General features: G+C 40.3%; 3 protein-coding genes across 6 annotated transcripts in view; all 3 read left to right on the top strand.

Annotated features, from left to right (window-relative positions):
- LOC149651331 (protein amalgam-like) overlaps positions 1-6,113 on the top strand; it is an 86,019-nt gene extending 79,906 nt beyond the window's left edge. For all 4 annotated transcript variants that reach the window (XM_089848206.1, XM_089848207.1, XM_089848205.1 and 1 more), the window contains 4 exons: positions 5,112-5,399; positions 5,483-5,545; positions 5,765-5,851; positions 5,974-6,113. In XM_089848206.1, coding sequence (XP_089704332.1) covers positions 5,112-5,399; positions 5,483-5,545; positions 5,765-5,851; positions 5,974-6,062 — 527 coding nt within the window. In that variant the 3' untranslated portion in view covers positions 6,063-6,113. The remainder of the gene's footprint in view (positions 1-5,111; positions 5,400-5,482; positions 5,546-5,764; positions 5,852-5,973) is intronic.
- Positions 6,114-16,112: 9,999 nt separating this feature from the next.
- LOC149651330 (tubulin beta-4B chain) lies at positions 16,113-18,325 on the top strand. Its single transcript, XM_089848204.1, has 4 exons — positions 16,113-16,291; positions 16,585-17,249; positions 17,456-17,892; positions 17,961-18,325. The coding sequence occupies exons 1-4, from the start codon at positions 16,235-16,237 to the stop codon at positions 18,137-18,139; spliced, it is 1,338 nt and encodes a 445-aa protein (XP_089704330.1). The 5' UTR covers positions 16,113-16,234; the 3' UTR covers positions 18,140-18,325.
- A 1,019-nt stretch (positions 18,326-19,344) lies between these two features.
- On the top strand, positions 19,345-21,667 carry LOC149651329 (tubulin beta chain-like). The gene is made up of 5 exons (XM_089848203.1): positions 19,345-19,525; positions 19,638-19,746; positions 19,830-20,385; positions 20,601-21,037; positions 21,147-21,667. The coding sequence occupies exons 1-5, from the start codon at positions 19,469-19,471 to the stop codon at positions 21,320-21,322; spliced, it is 1,335 nt and encodes a 444-aa protein (XP_089704329.1). The 5' UTR covers positions 19,345-19,468; the 3' UTR covers positions 21,323-21,667.
- The last annotated feature ends 241 nt before the right edge of the window (positions 21,668-21,908 follow it).

Genomic DNA, 21,908 nt, shown 5'->3' with positions numbered 1-21,908 from the left:
CGCAGCCCAGTCAAAAGGGCACGCACGGCCTGGTCAAAATTCAAGGTTTCTTTACAACGGAACTATGAAATAGAGCTATCTAAGAAGTCTAAAGCAAGTAGTCCACTAAGCCTTGTGAAACCGTATCGTTAACGCACGGAGCTTCTATTTACAGGGAGAGGAAACTTCATCCCCCTCTAGTACTGTAAAACGCTCTTAGAAAACGTAGACACTATTTGTCCATAAAAAGGGGCACATATTTTAACCCCCCTCGGTTTTCGCTGGCAAAAAAGGGGAGCCTATGTAAACAAAAAAGATGGCCGCCTTCACTCGTTCGTTGAAAGGCATAAGCCTTGGTGTTTTGTAGGTTTAATTTTTAAATTTTGAATGGACTGCGATTCCAGGCTAATAGTTTGCACAAGTCGGAATGAGGAGAAATGTGTATACCGTAGCTGCAGAAGCGATTCACGGTACAAATCATCATTTAATGGCAAGGAATTGAAGTTCCACCAAGAAAATGACGTCAGACTTTGTTTACATGGGCTCAGGGTGCGCGCGAGGAGCGAAAGCGTTGCGCAGAACCGAGGTACGCTAAGGGCTAGGGGGGGAAAGTTCGAGTTTCCTCTCCCTGTAAATAGAAGCTCCGTGGTTAACGTAACGTCACGTATCGAAATACGAACAGAACGCCATCTGATAACGTTTCTTAAACGATGCTTTCGGACTTAGGTAATGGGCGCCCTCTTTCGGATGAATTACGAACTTAAAACGGTAACGATACGGTTTCGCAAGGCTAAGTGGACTACTTGCTTTAGTGTGACGTCACCCATGCTATTTGTCCATAGAACCTAAGTGGTACCAAACATGGCCGCGCCTACCAAAGCTACGCCCGAGACGTTTTACCTAGGCACTGACGTCACAACTGAGATAGCTCTATTTGTAGTTGATTCGGACCGTTGAGTGTTTTTTTTTAAGTCAACCGACCCCCTCCCCTCTCTTGTGATTGGTTGTGAGCTGCCCGGCTTCAACGTTTCCCCAGTCCTCACCCCGAAGAGTCTGAGACCCCCGCTGCTTTTGCTCGAAGGAGTGACTTTTGTTCACCCCCGGGGATTGTGACGGTCCGCCGATACTTTACAGACCCTTTAAAGCAATGCCTATAGACATCATCTTCTTACTAGAACAAGGCACAATTTGCACATCCTCCTCAATACACCACTTTTCTGTATACCGGAAGTCAATAAATACATCCCAATATGGATGCCAGAAGTATAGTAAATTAAGACTTGGCAGGATGTGATGTAATACTCACAACTCACTTAAATGACATCTCTCTATTGTCGACATTCGTTCTATCTCTAGAGCTCCGCGAGTTTTGTCTTAATATTAAGTGTTTGCTGCCAGTCTATACATATAGAAACGGGGGTTTTTTGTCTATGAGATGCCTTATTGAATCTGGTGGCTTAGTAGTAGGGCATCTTATTTCATATTTGATACCTTACGACGGCATACGGTTAAACCCACTCACTTTATAAATATATATATATATATTTGTTCGCGACCTTGGAAGAACCAAAAAAACACGCGTTGTCTACGGAAATTCAACGTAAATCCAAGCTTGCAAAAGCGTATCACAAAGAGTATAACCCATATATTCTCATCAAAACAAACATTTAATAAATTAAATAAATAAATTGTTAATTTATCTTTATATTTTCATTTCAAAATATTAATTTGAGAAGTTTTTAATTCAAAACTTTCCTGATTTCCCAAGGTTTTCCCTGATTATCTAAAGTTATTTTCCCTGAGCAAGTTATACACTTTTAATTGAAGAGAAGCGATAGAACTGAATTTAAACAATAACTATAGCGTTATTACGGTTAAAATTTCGGAACTATATAGTTCCGAAATTTTCTGACTTTAAACAGAAATTAGTGACAATTTTTAAAATTTCCCGACCCCCTGACAATTCCAGATTTCCCAGGTATTTAGGCAACCCTTAAGCAACTACACTGCATGAATCCAAAATCAAAACTAGAGATTCCAAAACATTTTTTTCTTTTTTTCGAAAATTATTTTTGTAGATATTACAGTCAATGATTGAATTGAATTGAACAGAAAAACCTACTTTGGCTAAATTGCAGTGAGGGGGAATTACTTAAATCCCTTGACGCTATCAGACACAAACAGAATGTGCGGCCCCAGAATCCCCATTCCCCCATTCAATTAGCAAAAAGATTCAAATTGGTTTTTGACTCTTAAGAGACGATTTGGATCCCACTCGATCGCCTGTACTCAAATAGATAGTCGCCCAGTTTGTTCCATAGCCAAAAGCGAGATGATGAGAAATATAACAAGTCGGTACGTAGGTAGTCTGCTAGGTTTGAGCACCTTGGACAACAAAGACTGCCGCAGATACGGCTTCGAAACAAAAAAGACTTCTGGCAGGGATAGATTTAATTTTAGAAGTAGGAATGGGGAACGGTTAGTATTTACTTCAGTCCGACTCATAGCCCAGTAAAGAGCCCCTCCCTGCAACACGTAACTAAAAGTTTAAATTATCTTATTGGCTCAGTTTTAAACTACATTTGATGACGTTGCTGATGGGGACGGCGAAAAATACGTAATTCATTTTTACCTCTGTCGCTATGACCCGCCTCTTCTTTCATACCCCTCCGTCCCGGGAAGGGGGTCCGTGACTTTGACGCGCGCCCACATTACTCTGTTCTCCATTCCTACTTCTAAAATTAAATCTATCCCTGCTTCTGGTAACTGTTGAAGCAAAATCTAACCACGTCTTTGTCGTCAATGTTCCGTATTAACCCTACTTCTAGCTGACGATTCTGCCCCTCCCCCCTTTGAAAAGTGTCTATAGACATTTTAGACGTAAAAAAATTGGGTAGGCAACCCTCCGTATCAGGACATATGGGGATTGATACATTGCCTTCTCTGGGCACTGGCTACAGCGCCAGGCGCCACCAAAAAGCGAGATGGAAGGTGGAGTTTTTACCCCGTATCTTTACCTCTATGGTATATTGCAGGCGACTATCCCTTGATGGCGCCTATACTTTCTTAATCTGAAAGCGAACACATTTGTTGAATAAAATTTCATCCTACTGGGATTTAATAGCGATTAACTAAAACTCCGACCATTGATTTTTATTTTAAATCGTTGGACGATTTTAAAATGAAGCCCGAGCTACCGAGTCTCCTACGCATTAACGAACGAAAAATGTAAGGCTTAGCGAAGGTGCGGCTACACTAACACACACGTAGTAACGAAGAACCGGAGCTAAGTTCTTGCAAAAACAAAAAGATAGCGGCCAAAAGGTTTTGAACGAACGTAGATACGGGATCGAGTATCGGATGCGACTTGAAACAGTTGAAAAGACGTCTTGGGCTCAGAGGTTAAGGAAATGTGGGTGAAGGGGATGAAACCCTAATTAGCCTAATGAGGATAGTCTTTCCCAAACCAATCTCTTCATTCCAACCCCTACCCCCCCCCCGATAGGACCTGAACTCCTGGAGCACGTTTCCTTTCCAGGCTCGAATCGGAACATCCGGGAATAATAGATCAGAGTGTTAAGGGGGAATTCATCTAACTTACTTCCACCATTTTACCAGCGCCTACCTTTAATCAACGCTTTGAAATTTCGAAGGACTTCATACGATGGTAGCTTTATGGTGGAATTCATAAACGTCGGACACAACGCAATTTAGTACAGGCAAAGGCAGGGAGTCGCTTTGCCTTCGCCTGTACTGCATTGCGTTGCGTCCGACGTTTATGTAAACGGTGCCGTGAAATTTAGAATGGCCTTGATGTACCAGAATTCTTATCTTCCCTTGGCCTTATATCGACAAAATGCTCTCCCTGCGCTACCATCACCTGTAGGGTTTACCATGCCACGTGGCTCTCTAATTTTATGTAAGATGGCGGGGTTGATAAATAAAATAAGGCTTAACATGTCAATTTTACGCAACATTAACCCAAGTTTTGTAAACGATTACCAATCTAAATGCTTCCCGATCATTTCATTCTCCCTTTGAAGATTGAATGAGGGTGGTTGTTGTTACTCTCAAGAATGCCATCTATAGTTGCGGCGGGTCCCTAAGGGCAAGGCTTATTCTCAGGGGGGCATAGTTTCAAGGCGCCGGGGCAAAAATCTTGAAGGGCCAATTAATCTTGACGCAATTAAGATTAAGGCTTCAGTCGCGGTAAGAAAGAGTCCCTTTCACAATGAAAATATAGCTTTTCCGGCCGGAATTCGAGCTCATTCTTATTTCGCTAAGAGATTTAGAAACGTGCGCGACCCCTTGAAACAAAAGGACGGCGCGCGGGCTTTTCAACTTTTTAAAAAGGCGCGTCTTTTGAAAGAAAATGCACGAGATCTTTTTGTTAAAATCGATTTAAAAAAAAAAAGAAATAACGAGGATTAAACTTCGATAGCCAGTCCGAGAGCCGAGATTATTCATATAATCAGTGACTTTGAACATTCTGTTTTCAGAACTATAGACTATTCTATTTATTACGTGCAGATAAACAAAGGGACACAATTTTAGGTTATTTCATTGGCGCCAAGAGGCAACGAGAGGCTAGCCGAATCGCATTGCCTCTAGCGAAGCTGTGCTTCTTGGCGCCCAGATGATGACCTCCTCCCCCGTCCCTGTGGTACTTGATGCTCATCTGTAATTAATGAAATGGTCTATAAGTGACGTAAGCCTAAGCCTTGAAGTATTTTTGGCTCCCGAACTATCGAGGCTGGTTGGTAGGTCGGTTAATTGGGAGGCGTTAATTAATCAAACGTTTCAAATTCCTAATGAGCCAACGTGAAGTATTTTTACCTTTTTTCTTTCTAGAAATTCTCTTTCTTAAATTAACCTTTTTATTTAAGAGAGAGAGGTTAATCACTTAAAATTAGGCAGAACTTTTCAAAGTTCAGAATATATACAGTAAAAATCCCTAGAAATCCTTCCCTTATTTGATTATAGCTGTTGAGCGGCAAGCTAGGTTTGTCCAAAAAAGGCATTCAAAGACACTTATTTTCTTATGAAATTTCGAGATTAAGAATTTAAACAATAATTTCCATTTAAATCTTGTCCGAGAGTAAAAGTTTTTGGCGAATTTTATTTCGCTTTAGTTCCGCCTATGATCTGGATTCCGAACCAGTTGGTTGGCGCGCCGGTAGGTGGCGAAGTGACTCTGGACTGTCACACGGAAGCCTACCCGATGTCGATCAACTATTGGACGCGTGACCACGGCGACATGATCGTTAGCAGCGACAAGTATTCGCTGGCCATCAAAGACAAGACTTACAAGATACACATGAAGTTGACCATCAGAGCCGTCCGAACCGACGACTTTGGCACCTACAAGTGCTTCGCCAAAAATTCACTCGGATCCACAGAGGGATCCATCAGACTATACGGTCAGTAAATAATTTGGATATCATACGCCAAGCTATAGTTTGCGTAATGCATGACACACTGGCGGGTTTTTTTTTTCTTTCAGAAATCCACGTCCCTTTTCAAAATGGCAAGGAATCTTCCACGACCAAAACTCAAAGAATTAACGGTAATTCGTGTAACTTAGGTTATTTTTGAGATTTAAACCATCATAGAGAACTCTAACCAGTTAGCCATGGCAATCCCACGTGACGCTTTCAAACCGGCAATGGGAGCATTTATTCCCGAGGTCGCTCATTGGTTAGAGATTGAGTTTGCACCGTAACCGTTGAAAATTACTTATCAAACAAATATTTTTGGTTTATTTAAATGTTCCGCTGTATCTCAGAGATCAATTTCGGGATGGCCGACGACACGCTGACCAAGGAGCCGAGACTGGACATTCAGCCCTTGCCAAACCAACCCGAACCAGAAGGTATTATACTTTTAACTAACGCAACGTTATTAACTAAGTCGAAGGAGAGAGGAACTAATTGTATTATAGTACATATTTAGGCGTAATTACCCATTTCTAATTATTTTACGGTATTCTTTCAGCGGCCAGTTCCAAGGACGATTGCGTCTCGTCGTTCAATTATCCATTTTTCGTGACGTTAATAACGGCAATTGTGATATTATTAAATTAACCAATCAGATTAAGGGTCAGCGTCAAAAGGAATAAATTGATAAAATTGTCATTCACTGGTCAATTCATTAAGACAAAACTGCGTATGAAGAATATTAATAAACGTGTAAATATATCCTTCCCCCTTCCCCGATAGTCCAGTTTGTAAATGGTCACTCGAGGTCATCTTTGTTTAAAGTTTGCGCCCGCCACACATTCGTAATTTCGGGAATCGTTCCGAACAAAGTATTGTACAATTAATTCTCAGAGGGCATGGCCGTCTAGAGGACAATTTGGTTGGTCAGTTTGGGGCTTACACCTTCACCTTCTAGAGGTAAACCTCTAGAGTGAGCCGGAAATATGGTTAGTTTCGCAGACTCACTTGACCACTTTGCCCGAGTGTAGAGAGACGCGAGTAGTTAATTATCAAAAATATTTCTGTAAATTACCGATCATTTTTGCCAATTATTTTAGTAATTCTAGCGCTGATAACCTTCGGGAATGATACTACATTAAATTGCTACAGTTGAAACCAGGACTACATATAGCCAATCGGAATCATTGTGTAGACATTTCCTGCGCGTTGAACCTTGCGCGGACGCGCCTAGGAACACGTGTTGCTACCATCCAATGAAATCGCAGTTAGAAAGACGTCGGAAATGTGAGACCAGCGTGACGTATAGTAAATTTTCAAACCTGGCCCACAAAACCCGCCTTAGAATTAACGTGGTAGATATGGGAACACGATGATTCCAATTAGCTGTATGCATTCCTGTTGAAACTAACCTTGGAATGGGTAAAAATTTCGATAGAAAAGATGTCTTTTCCGTGTCAAACTCTACTCATTTTCAAGGTTGGTTTTTCACATTATTAATGCAATTCTATTATAGAGGTATTTCAGCCAAGAACACTTGACAGCTGAAATTTCAATAGACTATAATAGCGAGTTTAAGCAGGGAGGAGAAAAGGGAGAACGGTTGTTAATTCCATAGTATACCAATAGATGACGCGCTAATATTGTTCCCTCAGGAAAATCGCTTCAACTGCTAGTTATCGTCCTCATATTTACTCGCGATTCGATGGATTATCTAGCCTATAGATATCGTAGAACCTTGAAGGAGAGGTGTGATGGAGTAGAATGTTAGTGGGCTTTGAAAGTCACGCCCCTTGTTGTTAAGTGCTGCCACCTAGCGCCATTTAAAAATATAACCTAGTTCTCACGAATTAGCTTCTATTTATAAGATACAGGTGGCATTGTGGACGTTTCGTACCAGGTACGACCTAAAAAAACCCCACAGACGATACTGGGTGGACTTAGTTGCCGTTCCTAAGATGGGCGGTTGCAACAGAGGCTACGTTATAGTCCATTTCACCTCTGTCCTCTAAGCTAGAACTAGTGGAAAAACCTCTTCCCTCGTTTACTGTTGTATAAGATCATAAGATATGTTCCTTCCATAAGTTTGTCATGGTTACAAACTGGAGCTTGTCATGAAGTGAATGACGTAGGTCATAGATTCAGGGTAAAGCGACGCCTGGTGAGGCGCTATCAAAGGCAAAGATGGAAGTCCTGCGAAATTAAGCGAGTGTAGACATGCAATTCTCGCTTGTCGTTCTCGAACTAGCTCGAGCTGTAAGTCTCTCAGTAGCATTACGCAGTATGGGTAGTGTCATACTTATGGAATATATCACTTATAAACTTATGATATTGCTAACCAAACTAGTAATAACTTCGGCGTATTCTAGCAACATCTCATTTTCTCCTCCCTAACCTCGCATTCTCTTCTTAGATATTGATTCAAAGAGAAAGATGAATCGATTCGCAAAATGGTTAGGCCTAATTTTGTATAAAACAAAAAAAATTCGTGTAAATATATGGTATGTCCAGCGCAGTTAATATTGTATATATTCTTCATATTTCTGACAAGTTTCTTTTTTTTTTATTCTCAAACGCGTTATATTCGTTTTAATTCATCTTCGGAAAAAACTAATTATTTTATTGTAATTAAAAGAATATTAAGTTGTTAGGAATAAAAAAAAATAAGTAAATAATAATAAAACAAATTCGAAGGCATCAAGTTAAACGACATGGAAATAACAACAGCACCGGAATATTCGTTAAAAGAAAAATAAAAAAAAATTAAACATCGTCTGATCTTGAATGAAAAGAATTAAAAATCAAATGACGACTTTAAGAATGTTTTGGATTTAAAATCCAATGTGTATCGCCTAACCAAGAAGCGATATCAAGTTTACTTGGGAGAAGCTATAAATTCGCCACATTTCCAGCTTTATCTCCAGTCCAAACGTAACGTAGGTCCGGAGTTAATCCCCGCCTCTAAATTACAACCAGCATCTCATTGGTTCTTGAAAACTCACGTCAGCGTGACGCGAATGACGAAAATTACATATTTTCCGACTGAGGAGAGGCGAAATAGCCCGGCCTCCTTTTACGTCCCCCCTTGTATTTTGAAAGGGGGACTGGGACTATGGCGTGCTAATACTTAGGCATCTTATACCTTCTCCCTAGTAAACTAGATATCGCTTCTTGGCCTAACCTTTAATCGGTAAACTTAATTCCCAAAAAAAATAAATTATTAAAAACCTGATAAATTTAGTTACGTAACAAGGCATTAACCTTACGCGTTTTTCAGGTCAATTCGTTTAACTTCGCAATTAAAAAAAACAGTGTTAACGCACCGTTAAATTATACTAATTGTTTTTTCAAGCGTTATTTAAAACCTCAAAAAAAGAAATGCTAATAATAAATGAATTAAAAAACGACACAAAAACCCGACCTAGGCGCTTGTCAAAAACAAAGGGACAATAAATAAATGAGCCAATTGCAATAAAGACGGGGAAACGACGTCACGCGCCATTGACCAATCAGTGTCAAAGATATTCCCGTCCTTCCCGTTCTTCCTATCAAAATAAGTTGTCAGTGCAACAGACGCAATAACGAACGAATTAAAAATTAAAAAAACAGCAAGTTTGAATTTTCAAGTCAGTGGAACGAAATGGATATATTAAAGGTATATTTTATAAGATAATGAAGGCTACGCACATATCAAAACGTAAAGAAACCGTTAAACTTTTATTTATACTTTGGAAGTTTTTGATTGGTACGTTGGCTAACCAATAACAAAAGGGGAGCGCCTAACCAATGGATCCGACATTTACCATAAAGCAATATCAAAATTACAACCAAGATTTCGAGATTTTTTCCAGTTACTTAGTTAAATCAAAAGTATATAGGTATAAATACAAAAAGTACACTAGATAAACAATTCCCTGCCTTTGACTGTAGACGCCATGTAAACTGAGGAGCAAATTACCCTCCGCTCAACCGCCTACAAAAACTAACCAATCAGAGCTTCTTGACGTCACAGGTTTATAGAAAGTAGTACATGATACTGGCGATCCAAACGTTAATTTTTGGTACTAGAGCTAGCATCTGCTACTTTATGAGCCTATTCACGGTGCCACGGTCGTGAAGGTAAACGGGGGTCGACACGATTCTGGGATCAAAGAGCCTGGCTTCTCATATTACACGGCGCGAGCAAGTGTCAACGAAGTGTACTTTTTTTGTTTATATCTATACACTTTTGGTCAAATATATTGTCGCAATTTCAATAGCATTTCACGATTTGCTCTTTAATTTCGTTATGTTTCTGAAATAGCTATCGTGTAAATGTCGGACCCCCATCGCGTCTACGTCTCTAATTGGACAGTCAGTTAGTTATTCGGGAATTTTTAATTTAATTTCAAAGGGGTAAAAAAATAAAAACTAAACGGTTTAAATCTCTTTAAAATGTGCTGCTCGAAAACAATTCTAAAGTGAAAACTGTCAGCCATGTTTTGTTAAGTGACGGTCTAAGAAATTTCAGATCCCGTTGTGTAAGTCAATGCGAGATACGTAACGTTGGACATTAATTAGAGTTCAAAGAAGATAAAAAACAATTCGCGAATTGTTTAATTGATTTTAGAGTTGAACAGGCTATTTCAACGAAAATTCGCCATTATTAATTAAGGATTTGATTTTATAAGCTGGTGAAAGGCGGATTGGACAACGGCACCAACTTATCGTCAAAGTGGCCGATACAACAATAATAATAATAATCTCAATTAGTCTTCCTCGGAGACAAGAACACGAGTGTTCGTAAGAAAAAACAAACATACAAACAAATAAATAAATATATATGAAAAAAAACCTAAATAAAACAACAAAGTGTTCTAGAGAGTGTTACTTTGAAAACATTCGTGTTACTTTTCTAATATAAATAATAAATAAAATCATTTCGTTCAATTTTCATTTAAAAATCAGAATTCATTCATTCATTCAGTAAAGGCCCAAATAAATACAGGGTGTATCTGAAATGTGTGTCAAAAATTAAGGGGGGCCATTTTCAAGTTATGTTTGAATTAAGTCCATTGTCGATTTAAATTTTATCTTCTATTAATACTCTATAGGGTTTTTAAGAACGTGGCTATGTATAAATACTAACATCATAAGTTCATAAGATATGTTCCTTCCATAAGTTTGTCACTGGTTACAAACTGGAGCTTGTCATGAAGTGAATGACGTAGGTCATTGATTAGAGGTAAAGCGACGCCTGGTGAGGCGCTGTCCAAGGCTCAGTACAGACTAAATAGGACTTAGATGGAAGTTCTGCAAAATTAACCGAGTGTAGGACTTCAATTCTCGCTTGTCATTCTGCTAGAACTAGCTCGAGTTGTAAGTCCCTAGCATTACCAAGTTTGTCACTGGTTACAAACTGGAGCTTGTCATGAAGTGAATGACGTAGGTCATAGATTCGAGCCTTCGAGGTAAAGCGACGTCTGGTGAGTCGCTGTCAAAGGCTTAGTACAGCTAGATTAACACCGAGTGTAGACGTGAAATTCTCGCTTGTCGTTCTCGAACTAGCTCTCAGTTGTAAGTCTCTCAGTAGCATTACGAAGTATAAGAAGTGTCACACTTATGGATTTATCTTATAAACTTATGGTAAAATCGATGAAACCGAAGAGAGAGAGCAAAAAAAAACTAGAAACCGTGATTATTCGATAAAATATTGAGATTCAATTTCCGTAATTGTAAATAAATTTATTCTAATTCTATCTTTTTTTATCTTTTAAATTTTTCGCCTCAAGTTGGTTAAGGAAGAAGCTGGGCTACTGGAGTCATCTTAAAAATGGGGTTACCAAAGACTTTCATAGAAGAAACTAGGAATTTTTTATAATAGTAGCGAGGAAGAATTTTTTTATCTTTAGTGAAAAAACGGGTGAAAACGAAATGAGTGGGTGTCGAAAATATAAAAAAGAATATTGAAAAAGAAAAAAATTCAAGAAAAACGTCGAACAAAGAAAGGAGAAATTGAATCAATAATCAAGACTGGGGGGGGGGGGGGGTAGAAGAAAGAAAAAGTTAGCCAAGTCCCAACACGTACCACATCCTTAAGTAAGTCGACTTGAACGGGATACGTAATAACCACACAAAAAAGGTATCTGGCAGCTATGTTTTACTATAAACACGCGTAATTTGTTCTTTCGCAAATGTTGCACAAAGAAGCGATATCTAGTTTGCTAGGGAGAAGGTAAATATAAGATGCCTAAGTATTCTCGCGGTATAGTCCCAGTCCCCCTTTCAAAATACAAGGGGGCGTAAAAGGAGGCCGCCAGGCTATTTCGCCTCTCCTCAGTCGGAAAATACGTCATTTTCGTCATTCGCGTCGCGCTGACGTGAGTTTTCAATAACCAATGAGATGCTGGACTGCTGGTTGGAATTTAGAGGCGGGGATTAACTCCGGACCTACGTTTGGGCTGTAGATAAAGCTAGAAAAGTGGCGAATTTATATCTTCTCCCTCGTAAACTAGATTCTTGGTTGCACCTTGAACTTTGACCCCATCTTCCCATATTACAATTAAGTTAGTTTTCCTGATAGACAACTTTATTAATTACTCGAGGACAAACCAACGAGCAGGGTTGGGAGAACGCCCCCTTAGGTTGTTCTTCCTCGCGCCAACCAAGATGCAACGCCAGGCGGAGTTCACGTGGCGGGGGGGGGGCTAATCAACTCGCGCTGCCTCTAGCGGTACTTCATGGCGGTACCCACGAAGACGATCTCCCCCGCCCATGTTTGATGTTGGCTTCTCTTTTGGAATTAATGGAATGATCTATTGCAAAACAACTACCATGCACTTGAACTCTTCTTAACGATATCGTGTCAACTTCTCTTGAAAAATATAAAACCAAAATGCCTCTGGAAGAGGTGAAAATATTTAATCCAAAAAGAAAAAAAGATGGCGCTTTTTTAGATATTCTCGCTTCGAAGGTGGGGAATTCTGGGTATAAGTGGTCGAAGCTTGCAGTGCTTAATGATCCGAGCTCTTCCCTAATTATCAACCCCCCCCCCCTCGCCCTCGGCCTGACCCCGCGTGTCCCAAATGAAGGTGGAAAAAAATTAAGCCTTTGCCTTCAAAGGCGATGCTCGGAATTTGTGGCACAAATGAGGCTTGACTCTTAGAGGCTCCAGATCGAATCGAAGCCACTCAACCACGAGCGATTTTAATAACTTGAAAAGCCAGGCGAAAAAAGAAAAAAAATGGGTTAAACGAGGGGATAAACACTAGCGTGTAATCCCTTGATCGTTGTAAAGTCATAGTACGCGGGTTAAAGGTCACTAAGACGATGTATGATAATACAGGATTCAACAAGTAGTAGCGTTAAAGTCAAGGCCCCGTTACCAACCCCAACAAAGAAGAGAAATGCACTCTTAAACCCAAATGAACCCGGTGCCAAAATACGTGTTTACTAAAACCCCTTCTTAAAATAATAGGGAGAATTAGATTCTCGCGTTTAACACAAACTAACAATAGACAACGAAAACTAGCCTATCGTCGGACATGCAACGTCACAAAATTTGTCAAAAAATGCTTACCCTTTTCGGATGTAAATTATGTAAGCGATAGATCAATGATGAAAAGTTACTTGATTATGTCTAAAACTAGTTTGTTCACAAATGCGCGCGAAACTTGCTGGCTGTAATTTTCTTCCATTGATTGTTGTATAGTCAAAATGTTCAAAGAGCGGTAATAGACTCAGCTGTCCGTGTTGCCGATGGCTTCGAGCTCCGCAGACGTAACGCGCAATATGATATAACGCTTCTTGAGGTTTACCATATGGAGCTAACAACTGGCTAGGGGGAAGAGATAGTCTGACGTCACGCAGCCCCTCTCTGGTTGGCATTTTTGCGCGTAGAATACTGTTTCCAACTGTTAGGGGGGATGAAACTCCAGCAAGAGATAGAAGGGTGTGACGTTTCAGAATCAGAACTGTTAGCTCCCTATAGTTTCTGAATCCTGAAATGGGTGCAGTTTTCCACAAAAACGCGCGCAATTTATAACAACACTTTTGGGGTGCAGTTGTCTCCAAAAACGTGCACTATTTATAGTACTTCCTCAGTGCAGTTGTCTCCAAAAACGCGCACTATTTATACTACTTCCTCAGTGCAGTTGTCTCCATTGTTATCCAGTGGTCATAGAAAATTAAGCCAGAGATGGATCCAAGGATGGGTGACAAATCCTATCAGATCCAACGGCGCCTAACGACGTCGATAACCCTCCAAAGACAACAACCTAAAAGTATCCTACGATTATGCAATTCCCTCGCATTCCAAGGAAAATGCAAATTTTGCACCATCAAGTCATTAAATACTACCTTCCCACCTCGGATTCGGACACCCCATCCTAAACAAAGCCCATACACCCCTGAAAAAAATGAGTTTATCCCAGTCAATTTAGTAAAAATTAAAATTCCCACAATAGAGTAGTGTCGGTAGAGAGGGGAGTAGACGGTGTATCCCTCCCTCTAGGCGCGCTTTTGTAAGAGGGGATACTGTACGCTACTGGTAGGGGGGATGACACTGAGCTAAGAGATAGAAGGGTATGACGTTTATTCAATAGCTTCCTAAAGGTGGCCAACTGGACAATAAATTAAAATAATCTTACCTAAATTTAACGGTGAAACCTTTCCGTTAACGATGTGAAGTATATGTTTCAAATGATAACATTAAATTTCAGGTTAAAAACGTTTTTACTAAGTTAGGCCGAGGATAAAGTTAAGCCGCGGAACTTCAGGTAACTTTCTAACTCAAACTACCGTTTATGACGTCACGTCAGGGCGAGAGACTAACCACAGCCCAATCCATCACGCTTGAGCTGCACGCGCTGTAGAAGTTTAGAAGCCCCTCCAAACAATTGACGTCATTCTCGATTCGCGATTCAAGCGCCTTCTTTGGTGCCTGGAACCAAACACTTTAATTAATAATTAACGGTCATTTAAAGCAGAAATTAAAGAACATTTCTGTCCGTCTGCTCATAACGCTAACGAAATTAATCCTATTAATTTATAGACTACGCTGACAAAATATTACGAACGAAAACCAAAACTGATCAATAAAAGAACACGTAGCCATGGATAAAGCAAAGCTTAGTCCATGACGTAGCGCCCTCACCTCTTTTACCCCCCACCCCCCATCCCATCTTACGTCATTCTTATTATTAACGAGGGGTAAGAAACTCTACCTGACATATCTTAAAAGTATTTTCTTTAAATTAATCATTTCTTCAAGATATGTTCTAAAGGGAGGGTGAAAAGGAAAATAAAGTGGTTTTTATTGCGTCTTCTACTACTTTTATTAGACCTATCTGCAAATTGATACATCCAGAAAATACCCTGAACTCTAGAGGCGAGATGGAGTCGCATTGGTGATATGCTGTTAGCAGCTTAGCAGCAAAGAATGTGTCCCAAGATATTAGTATGGTTGGATGGGGAACTCAATGCGCCCCCAACAAGCCCTGCTGGCAGTGCTTTGCCAGAAGTTGGTTGACTCTGACTGGCCTTCTTTGGCAAAGGGACAGCTTGGATGTTGGGTAACACTCCTCCTTCAGCGATTGCCAGTCTAAACAGGTTCCAGTCGTCTAGTTCCGGGGTAATTTTTTCATCAAAATAGAGCGAATGGAAAGAAAGTCTTACCCTTCTTGAATTAGCTCTAATTGTGCGAAATAATTACGTTAAGAAAAGGGATGACTTTGGAATATAAGTGACTCAATTGTCGTCAGAAGGTTTTGTATAAAGTCGCCTGAAATATAGTCCCCAAAAGTTTGTTTTTGTGGATGTTACTATTACAGCGATAATTGAACGAAATATTGCCCAGTTCAAATATGAATTGATGCAAACTTCTTTCTTGAATAAAAATTTAAAAAAAATGTTCATAATCACGAAATAACGTGAAATGAAAGAATTTCCGTGCACCTCGCAGATGTTTCGAGTTTCATTAAAACCCAAATATTATGAAAACGTTTTACAAAAAAAACCAGAAATGATTCAACCTAACCATAGACCACCATAAAAGCCTACAAACATCTTCTGCATTCCTTTGTCCAGTCTAAACTACGCTGTAATTGACCATTATATTCATCAAAAGTAAATAAACTAGAAGTATGTAGGGTGTTCTAAAAAGTGTCATTATAGAAGCGAAGTACATGTTGTGGGATGGTTCTATGGGCAATAAATCCCCTAAATAAGTTATGAACATTGGATGACCCTTAATTAAACTAGCTTTGCTTTTCGATTTCTTATATTTAATGGGATCATCCGTAAAACACTCCAATGTTAATAACTTCGCCCATCCAATCCTACCACCCACCCTTTTTGGTACATCCTTTTCATACTTTCATACAATTAGACCAAATAATAATCTCTACCCAAGACGTTATTTTTAAACAGGAAAACTTTAGTTTCATCGACTTCATTGGACTGGCTCCGCTCATCCTAAAGGCGACAGTTCATCTCATCTGAAGTTTTTCCAGTTCAAATCCAAATTTTGAAAGAAGCCAAGGTATTATTCCGTTGCATTCTACGTGAATCAACAATGTCTGTGTGATAAAGAAGGGCTTTTCCGGGGGTATAGCGCATTGCAGTGAGGGCGGCTTTGAGCAGGAGGGGTACAAAGTAGTCTTTAGCCGCGGAGGGGTATAGAGGAGAATATAGCACGAATTTCGAAGTGTAGGGTCTTGGTCTGTCAGACTGAGTTCAGTTGGCCGGTTAGCGTCGGAGCTGAAACGCTGCGGGGTTTTTTTAGTTCTCGACTACTGTCTAACTTTTAAGTATTCTTTAGCGCCGATAAACTTAATTGTAATATGAGGGAAATAGTGCACATTCAAGCCGGTCAATGCGGAAATCAAATCGGAGCTAAGGTAAAATAGTAAGAATCATTTCAAATGGCTTCCTCTCGCTTTTCATACCGCGCCAATACGGACTTCCGCCATATTTAGGTGTGGTCCTCCCGCTTACTCCACAAAGAAGGCAGTTGTCCAATTACCAACTGCGTGAACTGTTGAATATTTAATTATTAGAAAAGTAGACTGAGTACTAGTTAAAATCTTAACTCTGTATTTGGGTTAGAACTATTTGACAGACGCGTAATATTCCTGGGAATTATTAATAAATTCGTGAAAAAGGCTTGGGTTTTATTTTTTTAATCTTCCAGTTTTGGGAGGTGATATCGGACGAGCACGGTATTGAACCAAGCGGCACTTACCACGGAGAATCGGATTTGCAGTTGGAGAGAGTAAATGTGTATTACAATGAAGCGACGGGTGGAAAGTACGTCCCCCGGGCCGTCCTGGTCGATTTGGAACCGGGAACGATGGATTCGGTTAGATCCGGACCATTCGGACAATTATTCAGACCGGATAACTTCGTCTTCGGGCAGAGTGGTGCCGGAAACAATTGGGCCAAAGGACACTACACGGAAGGCGCCGAATTAGTCGACGCTGTGCTGGACGTTGTGAGGAAAGAGTCGGAAGGATGCGATTGTCTACAAGGATTCCAATTGACGCACTCGTTGGGCGGAGGAACTGGTTCCGGAATGGGAACGTTACTTATCTCCAAGATCAGGGAAGAATACCCTGATAGGATAATGAACACCTACAGCGTTGTACCATCCCCAAAAGTCTCGGACACTGTGGTTGAACCCTACAACGCCACACTATCAGTTCACCAATTAGTTGAGAACACGGACGAGACTTATTGCATAGATAACGAGGCGCTTTACGACATTTGTTTCCGCACTTTGAAACTGACCACACCCACATATGGGGATTTGAATCATTTAGTTTCGGCTACCATGTCGGGGGTCACAACTTGCTTGAGGTAGCGTGAAAGATCTGAAAAATAAGGCCAATTTTACCTAAATCGGACGACAAATAACCAAGCTACGCGGAAAAAGAAATCTAAAACGCGGGGGTCATCAACTTTGACCCCTATCGTATCTTTCTTATTTATGGACCGATTTTGACGAGATTGGTTTCTTTTTGAAGATCTCGTCGTGTTCAACGATTATTTTGGATTTATTTTAGGTTCCCTGGTCAACTGAACGCCGACTTGCGTAAACTTGCCGTCAACATGGTGCCATTCCCTCGTCTCCACTTCTTCATGCCCGGATTTGCCCCTTTGACCTCCCGAGGAAGCCAACAATACCGGGCGTTGACCGTCCCCGAATTGACCCAACAGATGTTTGACGCCAAGAATATGATGGCCGCTTGCGACCCGCGTCACGGACGCTACTTGACGGTAGCAGCGGTATTCCGTGGACGCATGAGTATGAAGGAAGTTGACGAACAAATGTTGAACGTTCAAAACAAGAACAGCAGTTACTTCGTCGAATGGATCCCTAACAACGTCAAAACCGCCGTTTGCGATATCCCACCTAGAGGACTGAAGATGTCCGCCACCTTTATTGGGAACAGTACCGCCATCCAAGAACTCTTTAAGAGAATCTCGGAGCAATTCACTGGTAAACCCTAAAAGCGGTCCTTAAAGGTAATAGCCTAAATAGTTTAACCCTTTTGACCTTTCTTCTAGCCATGTTCCGTCGTAAGGCATTCTTGCATTGGTACACTGGCGAAGGCATGGATGAGATGGAGTTCACCGAAGCCGAATCAAACATGAATGACTTGGTCTCCGAATACCAACAGTACCAGGAGGCCACGGCTGACGATGAAGGCGAATTCGAAGAGGAGGAAGGTCAAGTAGAGGACTAAGGACACGGCTAACGACCAAATAAATCATTCAAAACGGAAAAATAATAAAAATGGCTTTTGTCAAAAATGTTTTCTTCGTTTTTGAAATTACTGTGGCAGACTCTATCAGCTTTTCTCTTCCAATTTTTTTTTACCGTTTTTCGTATCAAATACCTAATAAATTAAAAGATTTTGGCAGAAATTTAACCGCGGTCTCTTTTATTATTACTAAGCCTAATACTTAAGCCTATTTTTCAGGTATTTTTTCTTGAAACAATTAAAAGACAATCTAGATATTTTCACAAGGTAAGTTAGAAAGTCATTAAGGACTACCAAATTTGGGAGTCCAACCAAATTAGAAAGCTCAAGGTCGATGACAAAATGGTGTTACAAAAATATCTTCTGGCGTTTATAGATGTCAATAATTTTTAAGTATCCAAAACGGGCTATTCAGAAGTCTATTGATTGAAGTTAAGGTTGATATAGACCATTCAATTAATTTCACAAGAGAAGCAAACACCAGATTTCAAGTAGCAGAAATTTATTCCTGTTGCAGTAGTTAATGGAATAGTCTATTATAACTTGTAGCTGGTATTAAGCATTTTCACTTAGGACTAATGGGCACGTAGATCCTCCGTGTATTTAGTCAGTTTTTTCTCAAGTGTTCACTGCGTGTACATGGATCAATAAAGGTTCTTAGGGTTTAGCCGGTTGTTATTTCACGTTACCAAGGTTACAAACCATTGTTCTATGTCTTCTATTTTAATACCATAGATCCTTCTCCGTGAACCACTATTAATTTTAGTACCTCTACATGAACCTAATTCAATTAACAGAATTTTCTCCATTCACCCATGAATTTGTGGCGCATATTTTGTATGTAATGTTATTGAATTGTGAATTTTACTTGTCATATTTTTATTACGAACCTAACCTTGATGAAGATTTGAAAAACAAGGTTTTTTTTAAGATCTCTTACTCGCCTACGTTTCTGGGAGTCCCTTAAAATTGAGTCAGACCATGCGGGTCCAGATTAGCCTTCTTCCATAAATGGCTAAATGGAATTGTTTTTTTTTTAACATAACAAGGGTTTTTTCCTTTTTAAATCATCAGGGTTCGGGCGTCAGCTGGTCGGTCCTCGTTGCCAACCTAGCTGATTTTCAACCAATCACCTTTCTCCTTTAAAGGACAGGCGCTATAAACGATTCAGTCTGGAGACACCGCAATCGCGAGAATCAAACGAGAGTAGAACTTCGCTGTAGACGGACGTATCGCTCGACAAACTCTATTATTAAAATCATCGATTTTTTTTTAATTTCGATTAAGTCGAATTAGCGTTAAACTTTAGTCATGAGGGAAATTGTTCATATTCAAGCTGGACAATGTGGAAATCAAATTGGTGCTAAGGTAAATATAAATTTTTAACTATAATTAGGTTTATGGGAAGTATTGGTTTGGGTAAACACTATGACGCAGCCACACCCTCGTTGTCAAAATATAATGTGTGTTTTACTGGCAGTTTTGGGAGGTTATTTCGGACGAGCATGGGATCGATGGAACTGGCGTTTACCACGGGGATTCTGACCTCCAGTTAGAAAGGATAAACGTCTATTATAATGAAGCTTCCGGTACTTACAACATTAAAGGGAGAATAAAGCGCAGCCATTTTAAAAATAACTTAATTGTCCCTCGATTTGGGTTTGTTTTTCAGGAGGTAAATACGTCCCGCGCGCCATTTTATTGGACTTGGAACCCGGAACGATGGATTCAGTTAGATCCGGACCGTTTGGACAACTATTTAGGCCCGATAACTTTATCTTCGGACAAAGTGGTGCCGGAAACAATTGGGCCAAAGGACACTACACGGAAGGGGCCGAATTGGTGGATAGCGTACTGGATGTTGTCAGGAAAGAATCCGAAAGTTGCGATTGCCTACAAGGTTTCCAGTTGGCACATTCATTGGGCGGAGGAACTGGTTCCGGAATGGGAACGTTACTTATATCCAAGATCCGGGAAGAATACCCCGATAGGATTATGACCACCTTCAGCGTCGTACCATCTCCAAAAGTCTCCGATACAGTAGTTGAACCCTACAACGCCACACTGTCTGTCCATCAACTCGTCGAAAATACCGATGAAACATTTTGCATAGATAACGAGGCGCTTTACGACATTTGTTTCCGCACTTTGAAACTGACCACACCCACATACGGAGATTTGAATCATTTAGTTTCGGCTACCATGTCCGGGATTACAACCTGTCTGAGGTTCGTTTATAGCACGAAAATATCTTCAAAATAAACTTAATTTTGTCCAAATCGGACGACAAATAACGAAGCTACGCGGAAAAAGAAATCTAAAACGCGGGGGTCATCAACTTTGACCCCTATCGTATCTATCTTATTTATGGACCGATTTTGACGAGATTGGTTTCGTTTTGAAGATCTCGTCGTGTTCAACGATTATTTTGGGTTTATTTTAGGTTTCCTGGTCAACTGAACGCCGACTTGCGTAAACTTGCCGTCAACATGGTGCCATTCCCTCGTCTCCACTTCTTCATGCCCGGATTTGCCCCTTTGACCTCCCGAGGAAGCCAACAATACCGGGCGTTGACCGTCCCTGAATTGACCCAACAGATGTTTGACGCAAAAAATATGATGGCCGCTTGCGACCCACGTCACGGACGCTACCTAACAGTGGCGGCTATTTTCCGTGGACGTATGAGTATGAAGGAAGTTGATGAACAGATGTTAAACGTCCAAAACAAGAACAGCAGTTATTTTGTCGAATGGATCCCTAACAACGTCAAAACCGCCGTCTGCGATATCCCACCCAGAGGACTGAAGATGGCCGCCACTTTCATTGGAAACAGCACCGCCATCCAAGAATTGTTCAGGCGAATTTCCGAGCAGTTTACCGGTAAATAGGGTTACTAAATTTATCCTCCCTTTTTCCCAAATTTAATATTTTGGGGATTTGAAAGTTATCCAAGGTCATATCATATTTTGTACCTTTACTTTATTATCAGCCATGTTCCGTCGCAAGGCTTTCTTGCATTGGTACACTGGTGAAGGCATGGACGAGATGGAGTTCACTGAAGCTGAATCCAACATGAATGATTTGGTCTCCGAATACCAACAGTACCAGGAGGCCACGGCTGACGATGAAGGCGAATTCGAAGAGGAGGAACCCATAGCTGAATAAACTGAATTAATAAGAAACAGCTTGAGATCCTAAAATCTCATTAATTTTTGGCTATGGCACAAAATTAACATGACTTTAATTATACACCCATTCTATATTTTATTTCTAATGTTATTTTATTCTATATTTTATTTCTGTTTTGTCTTGAGATATTTTTCCTTAAATTACAAGTGATATGTACCAAACTATTAATATTAATAAAACATTTTAAGTTTTCACATTCTTGCCTCGTGTAATTAATTAATTGCCTCATCAAATGAAGACTTATTACAGCGTAACCTGAGACTTAGGATAAGCTACATGGTCTATTCCATCTGCCTTTCATTCTACTACCGAGTAACGCTGAAAATTTATACTCGTATAGTTGAGAAAAATACCCCTAGAGTGGTCTTCCAACCGCTAGGATATAAGACCCAATTATGTATATCACGCGCTTGTAGTGTCATCCCGATGCAACCAAAGGAACTAAAAGAAAAGGCGGGAAGATCCAATTAACCATAGAAATAGAACAATATATGAGTCTAATTAACTATACCACGCGCTTGTGGCGCCATCCCGATGCAACCAAAGGAACTAAAAGAAACGG

The sequence above is a fragment of the Phalangium opilio genome, unplaced genomic scaffold, assembly GCF_054372755.1.
Source record: "Phalangium opilio isolate 3A_F unplaced genomic scaffold, DU_Popi_V2 ptg000082l_1, whole genome shotgun sequence".
Lineage (NCBI taxonomy): Eukaryota > Metazoa > Arthropoda > Arachnida > Opiliones > Phalangiidae > Phalangium > Phalangium opilio.
This window is presented reverse-complemented; position numbering and strand designations above follow the sequence as displayed.